The 22,338-nt window shown below is 31.5% G+C and overlaps 3 protein-coding genes across 5 annotated transcripts in view; all 3 read right to left on the bottom strand.

Moving 5' to 3' along the window:
• Window positions 1–3,274: 3,274 nt before the first annotated feature.
• LOC148627497 (ras-related protein Rab-1B-like) lies at window positions 3,275–7,218 on the bottom strand. The gene is made up of 4 exons (XM_088574016.1): window positions 6,988–7,218; window positions 5,620–5,803; window positions 4,306–4,451; window positions 3,275–3,958 (listed from the first exon to the last, which is right to left on the bottom strand). The coding sequence occupies exons 1-4, from the start codon at window positions 7,159–7,161 to the stop codon at window positions 3,851–3,853; spliced, it is 612 nt and encodes a 203-aa protein (XP_088430142.1). The 5' UTR covers window positions 7,162–7,218; the 3' UTR covers window positions 3,275–3,850.
• Window positions 7,219–9,540: 2,322 nt separating this feature from the next.
• Window positions 9,541–16,859, bottom strand: LOC148627496 (ras-related protein Rab-43-like). 2 transcript variants are annotated; one of them, XM_088574007.1, is made up of 4 exons: window positions 16,595–16,859; window positions 15,161–15,344; window positions 14,400–14,545; window positions 9,541–13,640 (listed from the first exon to the last, which is right to left on the bottom strand). In XM_088574007.1, exons 1-4 carry the CDS (start codon window positions 16,793–16,795, stop codon window positions 13,572–13,574), a joined length of 600 nt encoding a protein of 199 aa, XP_088430133.1. In that variant the 5' UTR covers window positions 16,796–16,859; the 3' UTR covers window positions 9,541–13,571. The 2 variants fall into 2 exon arrangements, with proteins under 2 accessions (XP_088430133.1, XP_088430129.1); XM_088574003.1 differs by having other exon boundaries at window positions 9,541–13,597; window positions 16,595–16,858.
• Window positions 16,860–20,283: 3,424 nt separating this feature from the next.
• Window positions 20,284–22,338, bottom strand: part of LOC148627494 (uncharacterized) — a 15,161-nt gene continuing 13,106 nt past the window's right edge. For both annotated transcript variants that reach the window (XM_088573990.1, XM_088573984.1), the window contains one exon: window positions 20,284–22,046. In XM_088573990.1, coding sequence (XP_088430116.1) covers window positions 21,815–22,046 — 232 coding nt within the window. In that variant the 3' untranslated portion in view covers window positions 20,284–21,814. The remainder of the gene's footprint in view (window positions 22,047–22,338) is intronic.

Raw genomic sequence — 22,338 nt, 5'->3', positions numbered from 1 at the left:
CCCTTGCCTAGCGAAGGTGCTGTAAAATAAAGAAATCGGAAATAAGCCACTCATAACTTGGAAACTTTTCATCGGTCTAAATGATAGTAAATGTTGATTTTATTTGAATTAATCCATTTACAAAAAATCTTTGTAACGTTCTCTTTTTCACCGTCTTATACTAAATGATTTTTAAGCAATGCCAGAGCTTCCCTCCTCTGTTTCAATCAGGAATGACATCATTTATACAAGAACAGATCGACGGGCGCTTAAGGAAAAGCAGAGACAAGGCGTTAAAATTAATATCCTACCAATGAACCTGGCCCCATCAAGCCTGGCTTACAAATTAATTCTTTAAATTTATATATTTATATATATTTATATAACATTGTTGAGCGCTCAATTATTGAATAACAGAAAAAAAAATATGTCAAACTTTTATCAATCTGCTTAAAAAGCACTTGAAATATTGATCATGTGAAAAAGTAAGTTACTTTGGATAATATTCATGCTTTTCTGTTGTACCAACAGTTCGGAAACAGAACAGATTGTCCGGGAAAAGATTTTTAGTATAATTATTAGTTGAAATATGCGAAAATTTCTAACACATTTTGTAAAGCTCATGTTGCATATCGAATCGAGAACGTTGTGTTTTTTCATTTGTTATTCAGTAAAGAATATTTAGATATAAATTGTAATGTTCTACCGTGTCTTATTATCTCGTAATAATTGAAAATGCACTAAAATTCAACCATTTTTAGGGGCAATTTTGTTCTGTGATAAAATAGTCAACATTTGTCGGAAAAAGTTCTTTTTACATTTTTTAAATTCTATACATGTGATCTTTACATGTTACTTGTTCCCCAATACCTACAATAAACGTTTTCACTTAAATTACTTATGAAAGTGCATTGGGGTCGATTGGTCTTTGACCCCTCCTCTAATTAATGCAAAATAGCAGAAAACTTTTTTTTTCATTTTGATAAGTAAGATATTCAAATCTATATTGATTTATTCATCCGTGTCAACATATCTTCAGCACTTGTGTATGGAGTTATATCACAACCCATACGTTATTTAAGACTTTCCAGAAACTACACGGACGTTTTGAACCGTGCTAGACTATTTACAATTAGGCTTCTAAAATTGAGTGATGTTGCTTCAAGATTTAAGTCATTGTTACAAATTTTGTGACCGTCATCATAAGCTGGTGGACCGTTACGCTCTATCCACCTGCACCATGAAACCGTGTCGTAGGTTTTTTCTTTCGTCTTTCCCGGACGTAACATTTTATTATCTGCTCGATTTGTGCTTCTAAAACAATATTAGCTTAACCTACCGTTGCACCAGGTCCATGTCCCCAGTTTTTTAAGACTCCGAGTAGCTCATTTACATTTTTCCTTTCAGGTGTATGTAATTTTGGTTATTTAAATTACTTTTCAAATCATGGTTCCCTTGATATTCATTTCAGAAGCAAACATATTTTTCAAAAAGACCTTGTGATTTAAATGTCCTTGTGAGTTACTCTTTTTGAGGTAAAGAGGTCGTTCTCATTACAGAATTTAAGTTTTGTTTTTGTAGTTTTGTGTTGTCTTCGTTTTTTTTGTCGTTATCTTTTTTCACTAACACTTGATATAAAAGTCAAAAATCAAAAATGGACCTCTCTTTCTGACCCCACCTCATCATTATACAGACTTGTTGCCATCATTTTGGATATTGGTTTCCACAGACTCTTTAAACCAGTTTGTGTGAAAAGTCAAGATGATGAAAAACGGATCATTTCTTCCACTACCGTTTGTCAACAAAGGTATAGATGCAATTAATTTGGCTCACATCCTCCATCACAAAAACGTTACCAACAAAATTCCCCCCATATTTCAAAGACAAATCCATACCAATTATTTCATATTCCTATACTTCACCCATTGCATCCAAAATTTTCAATTATAAAAGGCTATTGCAGAACCTCGAGATTGAGGACTTCAAGGCTAAACCACCTGACTGTTCTTGCAAAACCTCTCCATTCAAATATGGTCCTTCTGGTCACGTCGTTACGGGAGATTTAACCATCATCGAAAACGAATCTCAGCGTAATATCCTTTCTAAAGGTCCCAAGTACCGTGAACCACGCTCCATAAATTGGAATTATAACTTTAAAGTTCTTGTGGATGCCGTCGAGGACTATGCAAGAAAATGAATAAAACGAGAACAAGACATTGATTCTCTGTCAGAGTGGTTAAAGGCCGTGAGGTCTTTAATTTTGAAACGAATGAAAGTTTTAAGTAGGTCAATGAGTGCCAAGGCTACATCAGTTTTTAAAGACCCCGATGTAGCTAAAACATTGTCTACTATACATGACAAGTATGTTGTCGTACCAGCAGACAAAGCCCAAAACAACATTGTTTTTGTCTACAAAACGTTTTACATCCAATGTTTATTATCAGAGGTAGACGTAGAAAATAATAGTAGTGATAAGACCTATACTGCTACCACTCTCCAAAGAAGAGATTGTGGAAAACCATAAATCTGTGCTATCCTCTTTTGGTCTCTCTACCAAGGATGATGATTGTGATTTACCATCTATGTGCTGGATTCCTAAACTCCACAAGAATCCATACAAACAACGTTTCATAGCTGGATCTGCAAAATGTACCACCAAACCTCTTTCAAAACTTATAACTTCTATACTCACAACTGTCAAAAAGGGCCTGCAGTCCTACCACAACACTTGTTATTCCAGTAGTGGTATTAATTCAATGTGGATCCTGAAAAATTCGAAAGACCTTTCCGAAACAATTAGTTCAAGACTATTATCTAAATATAATAGCATTAAAACCTATGATGTTTCAACACTGTATACTTCTATTCCCCATACTCAGTTCAAATCCCGACTTAAAAACATTATACATCGTTGTTTTTCCAAAAAAGATGGTACACCTAGATACAAATATATAGTTCTTGGTAGAAATTCCTCATAATTGGTAAGAAATAATTCCAAATCATCTTCCAAATATACAGAGGAAGATGTTTACAAAATGCTGGAATTTTCAATCGACAACATATTTGTCCAGTGTGGTGGACGTGTTTTTCAACAAACGGTCGGCATTCCAATGGGAACACTTGCTGACCTATTCCTTCACTCTTATGAGGTTGACTTTATAACTGATCTGATCAGAAAGAAAGAATATCGTTTGGCTAGATCCTTCAATCTCATGGTTCCCTTGATTACTCTTAAAAGCCATTGAATACAGACAAAATCATTGAGCTTCATACAAAATACAATAAACATTAAATATATACATAAATATAGATCTTTAATTAAAAAATCATACTTATAATTACACGTATCTTTTGAATTCAAACGTAATCTAAAAAAACTGAACATAATATTATCATAATGTAACAAATTACTAAATTAGTTTCGTTAATGCACCATTAAAGTATATTCAATACAAGGAATGATCATTTGACAAGTCTTGAGGAAATATTATGGTCTCGTCATCCTTGTCATAGGTATATCGTTTTTGTTGCTTATTTCATTCTAAGATACATGGATTTTGATCATGTCAATTATATGAAACGAAGTGTGCAGATATGGATAAATGAGCATCAATATAACACAAATGCACAATCTAAAATATAAACATAATATCGGGATATCCCATACATCAGTGTTTACAATAATGAACAATAATTGTTAAATAATATGAATTTCAAAATGATACACATATTTTAAAAACTTGTGGAAAAACGAAAAGTACTGTCGTCGATGATAACCTATTTGCTTAAATGCAAATAAATGCAGTTTTTGTTCGTTTTTTTTTCTTTCTATAGTTATGTTCTCGATTCATTTATTAAGAAAAACTGAAAACTAATAGCCACAACAAGACCACCATGAAGATGAGCTATCAGGTATTGAATCAAGTCTTATAGAGTCTGTACGATAATCCATACTGGAAAAGAGATCCCTTGAAAGCTCCTGAAATAAAAATGTCAGTATTCGTTTCATGTGTTACACAATCAGATAAAACAACAACAAAAATATACGATGGTCTTCTCACATTTAAGTGAAAAAAATTACATTATCGACATTGGCTTCACTACTGTTGTTATTTTTTTCATTGTCAAGAGGCTGGTCATGCATTTGTAGTTGTCTGCATATTAAGAAGAATGACAATTTCATAATGATATCAAAATTAACATCTTAATCTGTAAAGGTCGACAAGTTCATGATTCACAGGATGGTTCAGGTTTTGGCTTTACTTTTAGGATAATATAACCACGGCTTAAAAAAATATCTGTAATGAGATAAATATAGGAAATAACCTGGGTTAGTCTATAAAACGCTTCGTCTACATTTCTCCCATCTTTAGCACTAGTTTCAAAAAATGTCATCATATTATGCTGTTTTGCAAATGAGTGGCCATCCGATGAACTGACAGTTCGTCCACCAACGATATCAGATTTATTTCCTACAGAATGAATGAAAGGATATATATATATATGTTTAAAAAAACATTTGATTTACTTGAGAAAATAAGTTTTATTCTCAATACGAATTAAGTTAATTTGTACTGACTGAATAAGAAATACTGTATACAAACTTATCTTCGCGAATTTCATTAGCAAAAAAGGATCGCCGCGAATAAATCCTTTTATTATGGATCAGATGTTGGACAGGGTGTACGCCGCGAAAATAAAGGTGCAATGAATTTTAATTGATATCATAAAAAGCAAGCATACCTTTGTTTACAAAAGTAGTTTATTAATCACAGGAATATGTTTAGCATTATTGGCATACTCAATATTAAATAGTCATACAAAGAAATCACTTTTATATATGATGTAGTAACATGTATGTTAATTTTAACTAAAATTATCAACATTATTTCTTATGAATATTTGATATCTTAATGTAAAGCAAATGACATACAACATCACAGTAAAAGAAGTATTTAAAACGTTATTATCATGATCCGATAGAGAAAGGTAGCGAATAGAGTGATCACACTCTGAGACGTATGTATAATACTGATTTGTTGGGTCATGTATTGTTAATTTAATTCTCTATCCTACATAATAACACTTAAATGAAATGCCCTTAATTACCATACATCGTGTACTACTTTACAACCCAAAATTCGTCCTACGAGGAGGAGTGGCCTGGCTAGCGAAAACTATATTTTATATAGCCTTGCTGGCCGAGTGGTCTAGGACGTTGGACTTTTTGGATATCACTGCAGTAGGAGTTTGAGTCCCGGGGAGGGAACGGTAAAAAATTTGCAAATTTAATTTTTTTACATCGTTTAGAACTTTCCGGACCCTTACATGCTTACGTTATCTTCCTTGTATCAATCACGATTCGATGGAGCAGTAAAGCGAGTAGAATCGTAACAATCTGAGACGTATATAAACGTACACGTATACACGTTCATTTAACTATAACATATTCATGTGTGTACATACTAGTTTGAATGTTATTTAAATCCAAATTATACTCTAACGAAATCTAGACTAGCTCCAAATCTTTTAGCCTAAAATTCAAGATCCATACTGAAATAACGGCGAAGGAATAAAAAATTTTTAAAAAAAGCTCTAAATTATAAATTTGTTTTGGCATAAGTAAAACAAATCACTTACCTAGTAAAATTTTAGGCACATCGTTCCCACTGTACGTGTTAATATCATTCATCCATCTTACACAATTCTGTAGCGATTCTGTATTAGTGACGTCATACATAACCAAAGCAGCGTGTGCGTTTCGGTAGTATCCTGTTGTTAGACTTCTAAAACGTTCTTGACCAGTAGTGTCCCAAATTTGAAGCTAAAAGATGCATGAATATAAAGGCATCACAATGCTCACCAACATTCTCTCATATCAGATATAATGAATATTTGTTAGCTTTGCAATAACTTCAAAAGGGCTTGCGAAAATAATAGGTTTTATTACTGAAAAATCCAATCATTTTCAACGTAGTATTGTTTCTGATACCTAAGCGATCGATTTTTTTATCAATCTTTCTACAAATTGCGCAAACCATAGATTTTCTGGACAGAACTCATCGACTTACACAAAAAAAACCTTGGAAAAGGGTGCTGCCCATAATTTAAAGTCACCATTTGGACGGTTGGCACCAGTCATGACCTGACTGACCGATACGGAGACCTTTAAGATGTTCATAATCTTTCATGGGTCTAGATCGGTGTCTTGAAAGAAAAGGCAAATGCTGACAATTTCGGAGACAAAGTTAGCGGTTGTTTGTGAGTTGTGTGCTGTTAGTAATTCTATTTAATTGTACTTTTTTGTCTTGTACGATTTCTTTTTCGTGTTCTGTATTTTTAGGTATAGACAACTTAATATACTGTTTTTCGTGCGAGTGAAAATTATGTGTAGGTTCGGGCCTATGTGCTACCAGAGATGCTACGCCCCTGATAATTACAAATTACCACCATTTCGTAGTGTATAATCACTTATAATCGAACTTAAAAGTGGAACCAGTCTTGTTAACTTGTCAGGGGCGTCTTGATTCTGCATTTTTTAGACACATACGGGATCTTCGTTTCCTCTCAAGCAAATTTTTTCTCCTAACCGAGATGAGTATACAAGTTCGCTGTTACATAGCTGCATCTTTTTGGTAATCTCGGTGTTGTTTTGTCTACGGATTTCGCCTAGTTTATACTTGAATTTGTTTATATGTATTCTATTAGGCGAATTCTTCGTGATTTCAGTGACTGATATAAGTATCTAATATATAGTCATATTCTTTACTTGAAACTCCTGAATTTACGATTGATAAAATTGTACCCCTTAAAGGAAAATCAATAAGCTATTTATATCTAATCAAAATATTATTTATATCACTGTATATTTAACTTATAAAATATAATCATTTACGTTTTTGTAAGTATGAGATGTCATCGAAAAAATGCATCAAACTCGTTTATCATTTTAAATGTATAAAAAGCTCATTCAAACAAAGTAAATAATAGGAACAGATTAATATGTACCTTAACAATCCTACCATCAATATTTAAAGTTTGGACGGTAAAGTCAACTCCGATTGTTGATTTGTATTCATCTTGAAACTTGCCAGTTGTAAAACGACGAACTAGACTTGTTTTTCCAACACCTTGATCACCAACTAGTATTATTTTAAACAGATAATCATAGTTTTCTCCCATTGTAATTTACTGTAACTTTTATAAACATGACGAGTTCGTACCGGAAGCTTGAGTTGTCAGCTGTTAATACATGTATAAACATTAGATTTATCTCCCATGTTTCGCGCTGTGTTTAAATAATGAATATTGTATACTTGGGAAAAATTATTACACATGTGAAAATTCATCTTTTAGTATTGTATTTTTTCATCAAAAGAAAATGTGGTTCATATTTGTCTCTTTTTTTTTCTTGAGGAAGAAAGAACCATGCTCCGAACGACGCAATATTCGAAAGTTTCTAATGTAAATATTAACTAACAATTTTATAGACAAACTATAGACACCAATGAAATACATATTGTATAAGCCCTCGAATTTCATCGAAATTAAGTTAACAAATCTTGTCTTCTTAAAGTGCACCGATGTGGACTTACATCTCAGTTTAATTAATATAATGGTGGTATGAGTCAGTCAGTCGATGTCCTTAAGGTCATACAATACCTTGCTCAAAATGTTTTCCTTTAAAACAAAGTATTTTTAAACGTCGAATCAAGTCTCTCTTATTTTATTAACATTGACAGGACATGATGTAAGGTATATCGGTATTGTAAAGCTACCTTTGTCAAAGAGTAATCAAGGGAACCAAGGTTATAGCGGTAATCAAAAGAATGTAATCCAGGGACAAAGACCAGACATGAAAAACAGACACACACAAAAAAGAACATAAAGTAACTAAAATCATACATACAAAGTAACAAACGTAAATGAGCCACTCGGACTCCACTAAAAACTGGGAGCATGGACCAGGTGCACCGGTAGGGTAAGCGTCCTCTGCTTTTCTAGAAAGGTATGGAAAAATCATTGTTAACTAACCATTGTCAAAGGTAGGGAAAAAAATATGCTAAGTGTAATAAAACCTATGAGATACCTTAACAACTTAACTTGACATAACTGCAGTTTGCACGTTCAACGAAAAACTTTAGGACATCGTAAAAGGGTTGAAAAGCCCAACTGAGTGATTAATTTCATGAGGAGTATCTCAAAGGATTGCATATGTTTATAAAATTTACATATATTTGTGAATTAAAGTATAAATAGCAAACTCAATTTAGGAAACTTTTTCATGTTTATGACAAAGTAGATTGTTTTGAAATCAAATATCATACTAGGTATAACCAGTTATGAAGATAAAAGAATTTTGAAATTTTGCTTCAACTATGGTCAATTTTTCAATGAATGCATGGCCACTTCGGCAATGATAATATTGGACTGTATATATTTTATTTTTTAGCTTGACTTAATATGACGAAGAATGTTCTTGTAACTGGATTGGTACTATTTTGCATAACTGGTAAAAGAGTACGGGCGTGCGGTCACAAATTTGTTTACCCGTCCCATTCATATATTCTGACAATAACTGGAAAAACTGTTACCATTCATGATACCATTCATATATATGCATGGCTTTATCTATCTACATATCACAGCTGGATGCTCGACAGATCATACGCCATCATTATCATGTCGGAGTTACTTCCATTCCTTCCATGAATCTGTTGTAGAGTTAATCTTTTTTTACTTTAATAATTTTAAGGATGATCTGATTGATGTCAAATCAATAACCATGTGTAAATATATAGGCTATTTGTAAATATTAACCCCTAGCACATATACTGCAACTGAAGTGCCAACCCTTTTCATATATCACTGATCATAAACAGTGCACCGATATGGGCCGCACAAACGTACCTACCTATTGAACTTAAGTTACTCCCCATGAATCAAACGACAATTCGAATGCATGCCATGGCGTGCTTATGATAGCCAACTCGTTTCATATCCTTAGAAATTTTAGTATTAAAATTCTATTTAATGCACAATTATTAATTTTTCTGTGGCTTTAAAAAGATATAATTCAACTTTTTTGAAACGTACATTTCATTTGCATTTCTTATTAACGTCAACGACATTTCATTTGCATTTCTCATCAACGTCAAAGGAGAAATTGCGTTCCTCAGCAAAAAAATCTGCATATTCTGTCAAGCAAAACCTCCTTATTGGGCAACATATTCAATATTTACGTCATCTTTCTATCTAATAGCAAAATATCAATTTGATTAAATTACATGTATGTGTTTACATGAATTCACCTTTTGACATGCTTCTGAGGTGCATTTTGTTAGATTAACAGAATTACCAATAAGCATTTACGTTTTAACAAGTATATGAATCCCATAAAGGGGAAATTACAAGTGACTGTACATGATTATCTGTTAAGATCTGTGAAAGTTACGTTTTTCTCTTAACTCTTTTATAGGAGTTTTCCCTTACTATAGCTGTCAATCACATATTCAAACATATCGGAAAGGGTTAATTCATGAGATACTAAAAGACATTTCATTTGCTTCATAAATTTTAATTCAATGACTGTATTTAAAATTTACATTTAAAACAACAACAAAAAGAAAATTATTATGAGCAAAACATGACGAGTAAAATAATTTAACAATCATTCATCACATATACACGAATCCATGTGTAATTCTTCATTAAAGCTTGCTAAACGAAGAACATTCTTCCCATAGCTGTCTGAATGCTCTATAAATAATGAATTTCAGCACATTTGTTAACTAAAAAATGTTTATACATGACAGGCATATTTCACCCACATATAACTGGTGAATAACCACCGTGATTCTATCATTGACAAAAATGTTGTATGTACTTTCTTTTCCATTCCTGTATACTCTACCAGAAAAATTAAAAATCTGAAAACTACCACTAGTGTGGAAGGCAGCAATTCGAAAAAAAACTTTATCAGATGTTTATGCTATCTTGTGCACATATTAATAATTTATAATAACATGGATCGGACAGAATATTCTTGTTCAACCAAATGCATTAATTTCGTGGAAAGAACTATAAATTCTTCAGAAACATCTTTGTCTATTAGTTATCAAGGGTGTATTGTATTAGCCAAAGACACCCATAAACAGGAACAAAATATAACCATTTCGTTTGTAAAGGTACTTAACTTTTCCAACTATTTAACAAATGCTAAGACACTGCTGAAATGTAAAGTTACTACTTTTTTGTAATTACTTTTTTTTCATAAATGATGTTTTATTTGGTTAAGAATATCATTTTTCAATCCCATTATTGTGCAAAATAACTTTTTTACTGCCTGCTTCACAATTCGCAGACTTAAGTCAATATATATATATATGTTCAAACAGCATACAAAAAGCTTTCTTCATCTAAATGTCATACTGTAATTACAGAATTGTCATATAAATTTTAATTGAATCAGGAGTAAGTAAACTAATACAAACAATGTTTAAAATAATAGCATACAAAGAAAGTAGCAGTTTCAATAAAAAGCAAATATTGCACAAATGTCCTTAAAGATTTTTAAACATTCTAATCTAAACTACTCATTCTTCAAATAAGTATTTAAACAGAAAACGAAACCCCATAATTCAAGCTTACTTAAACAGTGCTATTTAATAAGTTTGATAGAAAACATCAGTATATATCATTGGTATTTTTTGTCTCTAACTCATTGTACTGAAATTTAAGTAAATTTCATAATGCAGAAATGCACTTTTAAAAAAAAACTATGGATCCAAAAAAAAAGCATAATTGAAAATAACTTACTGGTTTAAGAAAGTTTCAGTTTAAATTGCAGTCATGTAAAATTACGCTACTCACATAATTTTTAAATTGATGCACACATACCATTTCAAACGTCCAGATTCAAAATTCAAGTAAGCAATAGAAAAGTTCATAATAATTTTTACACACTGAACTGGAGTAAAGCAATAATTATATTTTGCCTGTGAGGTAATTACAAACAGAATATTCCAATGTTTCATTGCAAAAAGAGCAAATACAGGTATAAAAGCATGATAATACAAAGGAAATTTATTTTCTTGCATGGAAATTTGATACCAAAGTCATACACTGTGAAAAAAAACCATTTCATTCCAATATTTCATTATCTTTTTTTTTTAGTCTTTGCAGTAAATCTAATTCATATTTTAAACTTTTATTTCAAAATATACTTTTTTTCTGAATAATCTAAAACCAAGCACTGCTTTTTGTTTTGTATAAAAAAAATTGCAATTACAATGCATAAACCAAAATTATAATTTCTGACATTAAAGTATTTCATTTTTTTATGATGTTTTATACATTTTTTTCCACCTATTGTTTTGCATGCATAAATATATATCTTATCCACTTATCATTTTGAATAACACTTTTTTGTCACATATGATATATGAAATTAAGTTTTATAGATTATGAATAGAAAAATCAATTCCTACAGTTAAACCTGCCTTATTTTACACTTGTATCAACCACAATTCCATGTAGTACAACTCTTTTCTATCTGTTCCCTCACAATAATTCATTTTTTAAAAACATTTTTGTCTTGTCCGGCATAGGTTAGTTGTCAGAGCCAAATGCATTACCATTCAGACAGGTTCCACAGTATTACTCATCAAGAGGATGTAATAGTTGAATCAATAATTTATTTTATATTGCACTTATAAAAGCTATGAAGAATGAAGATATAACTTATACCATAATCAACATTAATTCACAAACTACATACTTTTTTCAGGTAATAATTCTTATCACAACTAGTAGCACAAGAACACACTCATATAGTGATTCTAATCTCTGGCACAACGTTGGAATAATATCATCTGTAATATACAACCCTAACTGCTTTTAACAAGTAAATTAAAAATATTAATGGTATAAGACCAATTTCACAACTAAAAAAAAAATAATGAGGTTTTTTTCTTGCTTACTGGTAGTAAACCACAGGGCTTGTGTTCATGAACTTGGTAAATAAAATCGCAAAAAAAATAACTAATGACTCCAAGCCCCTGTGCAATAAACACTTGATTATGCCTATAAATAAATTCATGCTGACTGAGATCGTTTCATACATGTTACTGCTACAAGTTGTAACATTTTGAAATAAAAAGTTGTACATAAAATATCCAGCACTGAATAGCTCTACAATTAATTTAAATAGACGAATAAGTTATAGCATGCCCACTATTTTTTGCATCTAAGGGTCTGTCCACCCCTGACCTTTGAATTTTGGGGTACAGAGGGGTTTAAGGGTACAAATTACTTGACATACTCAGACTAATACAATATTTATGATGAATCTACAAATTTGATGCATTTTGACAAGGTCAGTTTGACAAGGTCAGTTTGACAAGGTCAGTTTGACAAGGTCAGTTCGGTTCCAGAAGACAGACCTAATGGAAGACAAGAAATTAAAAGATTAAAATAAATATAGAATATTGTTTACGTATGTGCATAAGCATCTTGACCTGTAAAATTGTATGTACATGATTTTTATTGCACATTAAAAATATACTGCAGTACATGAATAAGCATGCTGAGTTCAGTTAAAGAATGTACCATTTTGCAATATGTCAACAACAAAATGTTCTGTAAAATATTACAGCTATTTACATCTGTTGAATTAGAAATTTACCTGAAAATTACAAAGATCACAACATACTAAGTTTGTCATATCATACATACACTTGGAAAGTTTTAAAAAAAATTGGTCCCTTAAAAATGACCAATAATATAATTGTACATATCAACTGACTAAGAAAAAGACTTAGGTGTCATGTATTTCTGTTAACCTTGCTTTGTCTGCTCTTTAAAAACATTTTCGGGTGTCTACCTTGATCTTTATCAATCAGCAGTAATCTACAATATTCTCCAAGGGGCTTGTTTGCCTATTTACTAACAGAAATAGAGATTGGTTTTCTTGTCCTCAACACAGTTCACTGTTGCATTACAGGAGTTAAAATGAAAACAATTACAACATTTGAACAGTTATACTAATACACTGTGAACATTCTTAAACACTTAACTGTGATTACTGCGTACATTCTTAGGTCACATAACTTAAAATCAATACATGTATGTCTCCACATCTCAAAACTGGACATTCATCATCATGTATCCTTAGTGGAACAATTTCTACATTTATCAAAACTAACAGCTTCGTTTTCATTCCATACATTACAAAGGTAGGCATAGGACATTAAAGGAGAAAACTAAGTTAATTTACTTCTTATTTCTACATTTTTATGTGGAACCACGAAAAACTTATACATTATGTTCAATTATACAATGAGTTTAACTCATTTAAAATATTGAATTAAAACATGTCAATCAACATATAAATATATTAATGTTAAATACAATGTCATAAAGACATCACATGACAATGAAATCAAAAATGCAATGTCAACTTCACATGTTATGACAATGAAAACAGAATTAAAGTAAATGTTAACATTTTTCAACAACACATTGAACCACCTCCACTAACAGTTTTTGTGTTCAGACTAATTCCTCCAGTTTTGGCATTGTCTAATCCTGATTCACCAGCTATCCTTCTCTTTAGTTCCTTTTTGAGAGAGAAAAAAACTCCATACAACATGAATGCATATCTATAGGATACAAAAAATTATAACTTCAATTGTCTGACTGTGAGTTTGTGACTATTATAATTCTAATAGAATGCCTCGCAGAATGCAGCTTGATACAACCATAGAGGTCTAAGCTTGTACAGTTGGGTTAAGTATGGACAGAGCTCAATCTTGCTACAGTACAGAACTTGAATCGTGAATAAATGATTGACATAACATAGAATTTTGACTAGAATGAAAGTAGCCAACTTAAAAATTTGCAATTAGACATTTACATGTACTTAATGAGACCTGATTCATCCCAACATGTACCCTATGTAAACACTATTTTTGATTCCTTTTCGTTTAATTTGTCTAGAGAGTTTAAATTTCTCCTTTTCTATGAGTATCAAATCAAACCTTCTTTTTGTGATATGTAACTTTGTAGTACAATTTCACACTTTTACTTAAATTATTCTGTGGTATACAGAAAAGATGTTTGTACTTAGTTTTTTTTTTACTCTCAGAAAATTTGATCATAACCACTCAATCCCCGCCCGATTCTTTAAGAATTGAAACTTGTGGTACATGAATAATTTGACAGAGATCCATACATTTTTACAATTGATTTGGAAAACAAACAAAATATTTCTTGATTTTTGATGACACAATTTAAAACTTGACCAAAAAAGTCATATGAGCTATTAAAAGCATTATTACTTTACTAATACTTGTCACAATATAGGATATTATTTGTCAACAATATATGCAATGAATGAAAATGCTACAATAGATACATACTGTGGCCATTTCAACAAAAACTTTCTCTACATTTGTATTCTCCTTTGCACTGGTTTCTATCACATCTATCATTCCATTTTGTTGAGCAAAATGTTTGGCTTCCGAAATATTGACCTCTCTGAGATTTTCTAGATCTCTTTTATTACCTGAAAACATATTAACAATTATCAATTCAGTAATGACATGTGTGGACGAAAAAGTTGGCCGATCAATCTGCAATAATCAGCATTCTTGGTGCATAACTGATATTGTTGTCTTTCAGACAGGAAGTGATCAACCTAAGTTTTGTCATAGTTGTACTATTGACATTCATCATCTTGTTTTTTTTTACACATATAAATTACCAGTACATACAAGTTATTTGAATAAGAAATAATTAATAATTTCTGTAATAATATGACAATAACATGAATGTTTGTAAATACATACCTACATGTGTATTAACCTTTGGAACAGTTCATATGGAAGTCCAGAGATTCTCCCCCAATGACACAGGTTCATGTTGAAGATTTTAATGTAAAAACAAACTTATGATGTCAAAATTTAATTTTTTTAACAATTTTGTTCACAAAAAATTAATGGCTGTAATATTAAACAAAAATCTATGACAAATCTAAACTTTCGATGTGGGAGGTTCTAATTTTTTCATAAATTTTGTGGGAGTCTACCCCCTAATTTCAGAGGGTTAACTGGTACATTGTACATGTACATTGTAATTTTGTATTCAATACAAAGATGATATTCAGAAACATACACAATACCTATTAGACACTGTACTATATGGCTTCCAGCGTATCTTTTTACATCTTCTAACCATCGAGGTAAACTTTCATAAGAGTCTCTTCTTGTAATGTCATAAGCCATGATTACACCATTAGCACTTCTGTAATAGCTTTGTGTAATTGTTCTAAATCTCTCCTGTCCAGCAGTGTCCCAGATCTGAAGCTACCATGTAATTATATAGAAACATAACTATTTAGAATTGGGTATGCAAACTAGTATATTATAAATACATGCTACAATGATGTACTTAAAGTAATTACAGGGAATATTCAATATCCAATCTGAAGATAATTGTGTATTTATCAATAACCAATTACCCCACAAATTAATTTTAAAGGAAGTATTCACTAAAACACTTTCAATAGAAATAAAAATCAAATTTTAAAAATGGCTGACTTGTTCACACATTTCTTCTGTATCTTCCACCAGTGTCTGGAGCACATGTATGTTTGGTGAGGAAAACAGAAAAAATAGAAAGTAAAATTGCCCAAATCTAAATAAAGTACCAATAGCAGGATTAAGAAATTAATATGCTCATGCTTTGGGACAATATAAGACCTGATTTTATGAATGTAGATCAGGTTTCTGTCTTTCTATTTACATGTATAGTCCTGATTCCTCCTGTATGTCAACTTCTTTTATTTGATTCAGCATATGATTTTTACATCTACTTTTATACATGTATGCTGGTTTAATTATAATTGGCTCTGGATACAAATTTTCAAGGCCAGAGTAATGCATATATATGATATTACTATTAGTTACAATGTACAATGAACAGAAAAAAACTAAGGAAGAATGAAATCAATGAAATAAATATCATACTCTAAAAAATGGGTTTGGTTAGAATATGATATTTATTTCATTTAGTGCATTTTGCCCTAACTTTTGCTATATCTTGATTTTTGAATGCTTCCGTGTCAGCGAAAATTGGGACATAAAATTTTCCTCCTTAGTTTGTCCTGTCTCATATTATTGACAACATTTTTAATCAAAGAACAGCTATATCAACCTTTTAGCTCACTATTAAATGTAAAGAAATTTGTATATATTTTTTTTCATATTAACCACTTGAAAACGACAACCGCTTTATATTGAAGCATTGAAATGAAGTCAAAACACCTGATAAACAAAACGTTTCAAAGACCCACATGTTATTTGATCAGTACTCTTGGACATTATCAAAATACTTAAATTAGGTTATGGTAAAACAAGGCAATCTTCATTGATCCAGAAACAGTTTTACCAGTAAAAAAAAACAAACCTTTGGAATACATGTACATCTTTTTAATCCATTATGTTTAGAAGGGAACGTACAAAATGCTACACCCTCACTAGCAACAAATACCTTCCCCATACTACAGCTTAAACAATATCTTTAATACAACCAAATGGAGATTGAAAACAATTACCTTTACTAATTTTCCATCAATTTTTAATGTTTTCATTGTAAAATCAACACCAATTGTGCTACCGTGTTTTTCCACATATGTCCCAGATTTAAACCTCTGTACAATACATGTTTTACCAACGCCTGCATCTCCAATCAAAACAATTTTAAAGAGATAGTCAAAAGCGTCGTCAGTATCAGCAGATGATGGGTAAAACGCCATTTGATTGAAGTCTACTTTGTTGACATGTCGAAATTCAAACCGGATGTATGACTAATTTCTGAAGGGAGGTAATTCAAAAGGAGGTTTATCCGAATACCAACGCAAGAATCTGAAATGGAAAAAAATCATAACCAACCAAAATCTTCGAAGTATATATATGAAAAACAGAAGTAGTTTAGTTTGTTTAATGTCTCTGATAGAAATCAATTTCATTTAAATTTCGCATACCGGTATCACAGTTCACTGATGTTTTTATTGAACATCTTCAGAAGAAGTTCTCAGACTAGTTTCACTTATCGACAAAAAGTTATATTGTTCTTGACTTTTATATTAGCATTATATTAATATTTCATAGAAACACAATGATAATCTTGAAAATGCTCATCAGATGTTTTGTTTTCTTATATAATCTTAGGACTTAGATTCAAATTGTGAAAAATGTTAAACAATCTAAAACTAGTGCCAGAGACATATACATGTAATACACATCATATTTAGGTCCATGCTAGCATGCATGTAAATCCACATCTTGTATAACAAGTTACTGTACTGTTCACTGGAGTTATTCTATTTCAAATCCATAGTAGTGATACAAATGTATTCCACCAAGCTATTTTGAGGAGGACCACTACGTCAGGCAAATTAGTCAATGTACTCTAAGTCTCAGTTGAATTTACCTTTCAAACATGCCTTTTGTACAGTTATTATATATATTCATGTAATGGTTGTTCTAAAATGGGCGCTTAGTATTTCAGCGTTATTGTACGATGTAACAGGGGCTTTGTTTACTATATTAACACTGGGTATACTAGGTTGAATAGAAACCTGTAGTTTAATTCTAGGTCTCTGTCTCGGTTAAATATCATATCAACATTATAAATTTACAAACACATAAAACAGTATACATGTACACGAATTGTGCCATTATATATACCCACAGCAAGAATTAAATAATTCTCAAATTCACATAACTTATATATAAGCATGCAGGCCATATATCATAAATCGAAGAAGCAAATTCACAGGATAAGTAAAATGGACCTGAAAACAGGTTGTGCTGAAATTAGTTCTGACCCAAAGTTTATATTTAACCGATGATATCACATGGAAGCCCAAAGGCTTATTTCAAATGGGGTCTCCAGAGTCTAAATGAAAAATAATTTCTAGGTTAAAAAATCAAAAATAAAATAAAATATAATGTAACAAAATAAAAATAAAGTGACATACAATAAAATAAAAATAAGAATGAAATAAAATAAAATAAATAGAAAAGAGAAAAAAATGCCATGAGAGATCTGTTTTTATATTAAGTATGTAAGCGTCTGATCATCTCATCCAAATAAGTAACACCCTTTTTCATTTAAATTATTAATTATGATTAAATTAAACGATTCCATCATTAGGATAAACTAAAGAGGAACCAATACAAAAATACATCTGCTTCGACCCTACACATATAGGAATGTACATAGAGGAATGTACATAATTTGTGCTAATTTGATTTAAAAGACTCAGTTTTTATTTATGTACTTATCTAAGCTGACAATGATAAAATATATTGATAAATGAAATACATTAAAAAATAATCTACTTTTGATCTTTATTAATGTTTTGTCGATACAATTCCTCCCAATCAAATTAGTTCAGGACACTGAACATCATTGTCATATAAAATTAAGCGATATCCTTGGGGACTTGAAACGTAAAAAAAGAAGTACGTAACCGCATCGGTAGTTCCGTGGTACCCGATTGCAGTAGGTCTTGGGTTCGATACCCGTCAGTGTACATTCGTACTTTGTAGACAGTAACCACTTCTTCGACATGCATGCCACATCTTAATAGGAGATAGTGGGACGACCCAGTCTGGTTTGCTCGGAATCATAATGATGTGCCCGAGTGGGTTGGAATGCCTATCTATGGGCTATTGCTTCTGTGAGCTAGCACAATAATTAACCACTTCCCTTTTGATTCTGTGTCTGAAGCTATTTTCGTACTCGCCTACCAAATCATGAAATAACTTCCGACGGTGAATGGTAAAATAAAAATCTGACTCAGTGAGTGGGATTAGTAAAAAACAGTACCTTTCCATGACGTCTACGTTGTCGTTCTGATGTGCATACAACATCTAGCTTAGGACGTTAAACCACAATAAAAGGACTTTATAGCAGCTATCTATCAAAAGTACAGAAGACCTTTCTATTTAGAGCATAATTCATAAAGTAAAAAAAGTAAAATTAGATAAGATCAATGTCTCTCAATGCACAAAATATTTTTTTGTGTATTATACATACGTTAGTCCATTTTACCGTACAACAAATTTTAACTGATAACAATGAACAACCGAAAACTAAAGGAGATTGACCTGAAGCACCGGTCCCAACCTCCTCATCAGAGCTAAATGATAACTTCCTGATTACCACTAATTTAATAGGACCTGCTAAAATCTCCCCCGTGGACCTATTACCACACCATTAATTAATAGGTATCACTCCGATAACTTTTCAGGATGTGAAAAACAAGGCATCAGCACTTCTCAATATAAACTCGTGAAGATGTACTGAACTAGTGTGCATAAAAAGGCGAGTGTGACAGAGCTTTAAACCTCTGAAATAGCTAACATACCTTCTGTGTCGGAGACAGGATGTGAAAAATGATCACAACTCATCCAGTATCCGCGAAAAAAGTCTTTTCAATGTACTCTACTAATTTGTGTAAGTCAGGATTTAGAAGAACCTCGAGTTATAGAAAGACCCTTGATTTATTATTTTTACTTTCTGTGTTTTCCAAAGTTTCTGCATGGACGTATTTTGCCTATCGCCATTGTTATCTATCGACTCAACTCGATTAAAAAAAAAACCAAACAATTGGAGAGTATATGGTTTATTGTCCATAAACTAGGTATATAATTGTTACATAAGTTTTTTTGTATGTTTGTATGTTTATAACGAGGATGGATATGATGAGTATAATTATGTTAAAGCGACAACAATCCCACCGGGATGAAAGATGTCAGCTTAATGCCACCTCACAATACACGATAGGCTACAGCTGGCCTAAAAAAACATTATACACAGGAACAGCGAAATAGTTGCCCTTATAGACTCCAGCATCATAAAAGAAAACTGAAAGTGAAAACGAAACAAGAGATACAAGGGTTAAAGTATTCGGCGTGATCTCAAACCTCCACCTTTTAAAACTGAAATTGAGAACGGAACAAGACATATAAGGTTAAAGTATAGAGGATGATTACAACGCTTTAATTCCGTTTTTTATATCTGGCCACTGAAAAAAATACTACACAATTAAACATACCTCAAATCAGTTCAAAAAGGTCAGAGTTGAATATTTGGATGTTTGTTCTGCTTGTTTTTATTTTGTTCTTCGTAACACTAAGTTCTGTCTACAACCAACCAACTTTTACATGCTAAAACGCAAATATATTGAGATATGGCTAATGCATGCATATTTCATGAAAATAAATAATTGCGTCAGATGAGAGTTTTTTTTATTTAATCAATATCTATCAAAATAAATAACATTTGGATGAATCCAATATGAACTCATTTATAAAAAAAAAAATACGAAACAAAATACATGATTTACAGTACGAAAACAACATTACTATTGTCACGTAAAATAAACACAGTACACTAACAATAGATATACTATTTGATCCCACTATAATCTCGAATTTGAACGAGATTATCCAATTGAACTATAATTTAGTCCCTCCAAAGAAGTTACATTAAGGCAGTAGTAAAGTACACTAAAATATATGACATAATTAACAAACGACTAGCTAATGAAAACATATATTAACAGAATTCAATTTAGTGATATGACATACTAAATTATGTGATCGGAAAAATAACCTTATGTTTTTAGATGTATTAATTTTATCAGATTCCCAACAACAGACACTGCAATCAGATATCTTGTGTACTTTATATTTTTCTGCGCAACATAATTACTTGAATTGAAACAGGGATATATAAGCACTACTAAATAGTTATTTTTGTGTTACCTGCGTTCTTGACAAAGAAATAATCTAACAACGAAACTTAAGGAAATAACTAAAGTAGTACAAAGAACATCTTTAAATAGTTATTGACTAAAAGCAGCTACCTTGGACGCAGACATGAGCAAACCTAGACATTCTAATGATATAGATACGAAAGCACGCAAAAAACTAAGAAGTTGAGGCGGTGGGGTTCAAGGAGTTTTTCTGAATTGATATTTTGTCATTTTTTTGTGGAAATATCAGATTTTTGTTCGGTCTATGAAAAATTAATCCCAGGCAGATCGAGCTCACTTGAATAAAGCCGCTATGCAGCAGTTCGAATTGATCGGGAACATATACATGTAATTTATATACAGTCAATATGTGTTATTTAATCTCAGAATCCAAATATATCGATTAAAATAACAGCACTAATACTGTCACATTAATACGTTACGTATATTGTGATAGGCGGAACATTATTTGACAATGAGCTATTGTCGAAATTATAACTTATTTGGATATCGTGGGAAGTTGCACAATTTGTATCCATTAGGATAATTGTGAAAAGCTGTGTGATCTAGTTGTTTCCCTTGAATTAGTTCCAGATTAGTTATCAGCAGCAGTCAGAAAATCATAAGAAGTCACGTATTCAAATGCTGATAACACAGTTCATTAATAAAAAAATGCAGTGTATCATACAGTTTAACAAGTTAATTAAAAAATTTTCTTGGAATGAACTCCATCAGATTGCCCCCGTTATATTTAAAATAAAGTGCTTTAAGTTAAAAAAATGTTTTCCACAATATTTTAAATATACATAACAGACATGTTTTTCGTGTACTTTAATCAAGCATGACAGTTATTACCTCCGTACACCATCAATGAAAATACGCAGTAAAAGAACACTGTACAAAGCTTATATCTAATTCAAGACACAGCTCCCTCGATTTATCGATACAACACAACGAGATATTCTCACGACAATAGAATATTCATTCAGAATGTGACAACAATAATCATATGAAGTATTGTTTTGCTGGATAACTAGGTCGTGGTGGTATAGGAGGAGTTAATTCTTTCTCTGGACTATCATCATCGGCATCGTAAGAATGTCCCGTCTCACTTCTATCTACGCCAAGAAAATGTTCGTCTCTAAATGTCACATCTCTCATATTTTGTTGTGGTTTCGTTTTATACTGTACAAAAGAATCCTTCATATCTATTCCAGAATCTGGTAGCTGTACATATCTGAAAGGTGATAGAAGCAAAATCAGTTATAACAGTAACTAGATCTAATTTATATTGAATGGAGCTAATTTATAACTGTAATTACATTGATCCAGATCAAAGCGAAATCATTTACAACTGATACTACATTTAACTAAGTTCGATAGGAAATAATAGTAAATTCAATTAAGATTTTAATTAAAGCGAAATAATTTATAACTGAAACAACATTCAACTAGGATCATTTGGAAATAATTTATTTACTGTAACTAAATCCAGATCAAAGCGAAATAATTCATAAATGATAATTTAA

The sequence above is a fragment of the Perna viridis genome, chromosome 1, assembly GCF_037379345.1.
Source record: "Perna viridis isolate PV_CMFRI_1.1 ecotype Kerala chromosome 1, ASM3737934v1, whole genome shotgun sequence".
Classification (NCBI taxonomy): domain Eukaryota; kingdom Metazoa; phylum Mollusca; class Bivalvia; order Mytilida; family Mytilidae; genus Perna; species Perna viridis.
Note: the sequence above shows the minus strand (reverse complement) of the source record. Positions and strands in the feature narration are given on the sequence as shown.

What these genes read in the sequence shown, in the direction of transcription:
- LOC148627497 (XM_088574016.1), bottom strand. Translation starts at nt 7,161, where the DNA reads ATGGGAGAAAACTATGATTATCTGTTTAAAATAATACTAGTTGGTGAT. An exon ending in TTGATGGTAGGATTGTTAAG is followed by an intron (nt 5,804 to 6,987) that starts GTACATATTAAT and finishes TGCATCTTTTAG; the next exon opens with CTTCAAATTTGGGACACTAC. An exon ending in TGTGCCTAAAATTTTACTAG is followed by an intron (nt 4,452 to 5,619) that starts GTAAGTGATTTG and finishes TTCATTCTGTAG; the next exon opens with GAAATAAATCTGATATCGTT.
- LOC148627496 (XM_088574003.1), bottom strand. Translation starts at nt 16,795, where the DNA reads ATGGCGTTTTACCCATCATCTGCTGATACTGACGACGCTTTTGACTAT. An exon ending in TTGATGGAAAATTAGTAAAG is followed by an intron (nt 15,345 to 16,594) that starts GTAATTGTTTTC and finishes ATTACATGGTAG; the next exon opens with CTTCAGATCTGGGACACTGC. An exon ending in TTTTTGTTGAAATGGCCACA is followed by an intron (nt 13,598 to 14,399) that starts GTATGTATCTAT and finishes TCTCTCAAAAAG; the next exon opens with GAACTAAAGAGAAGGATAGC.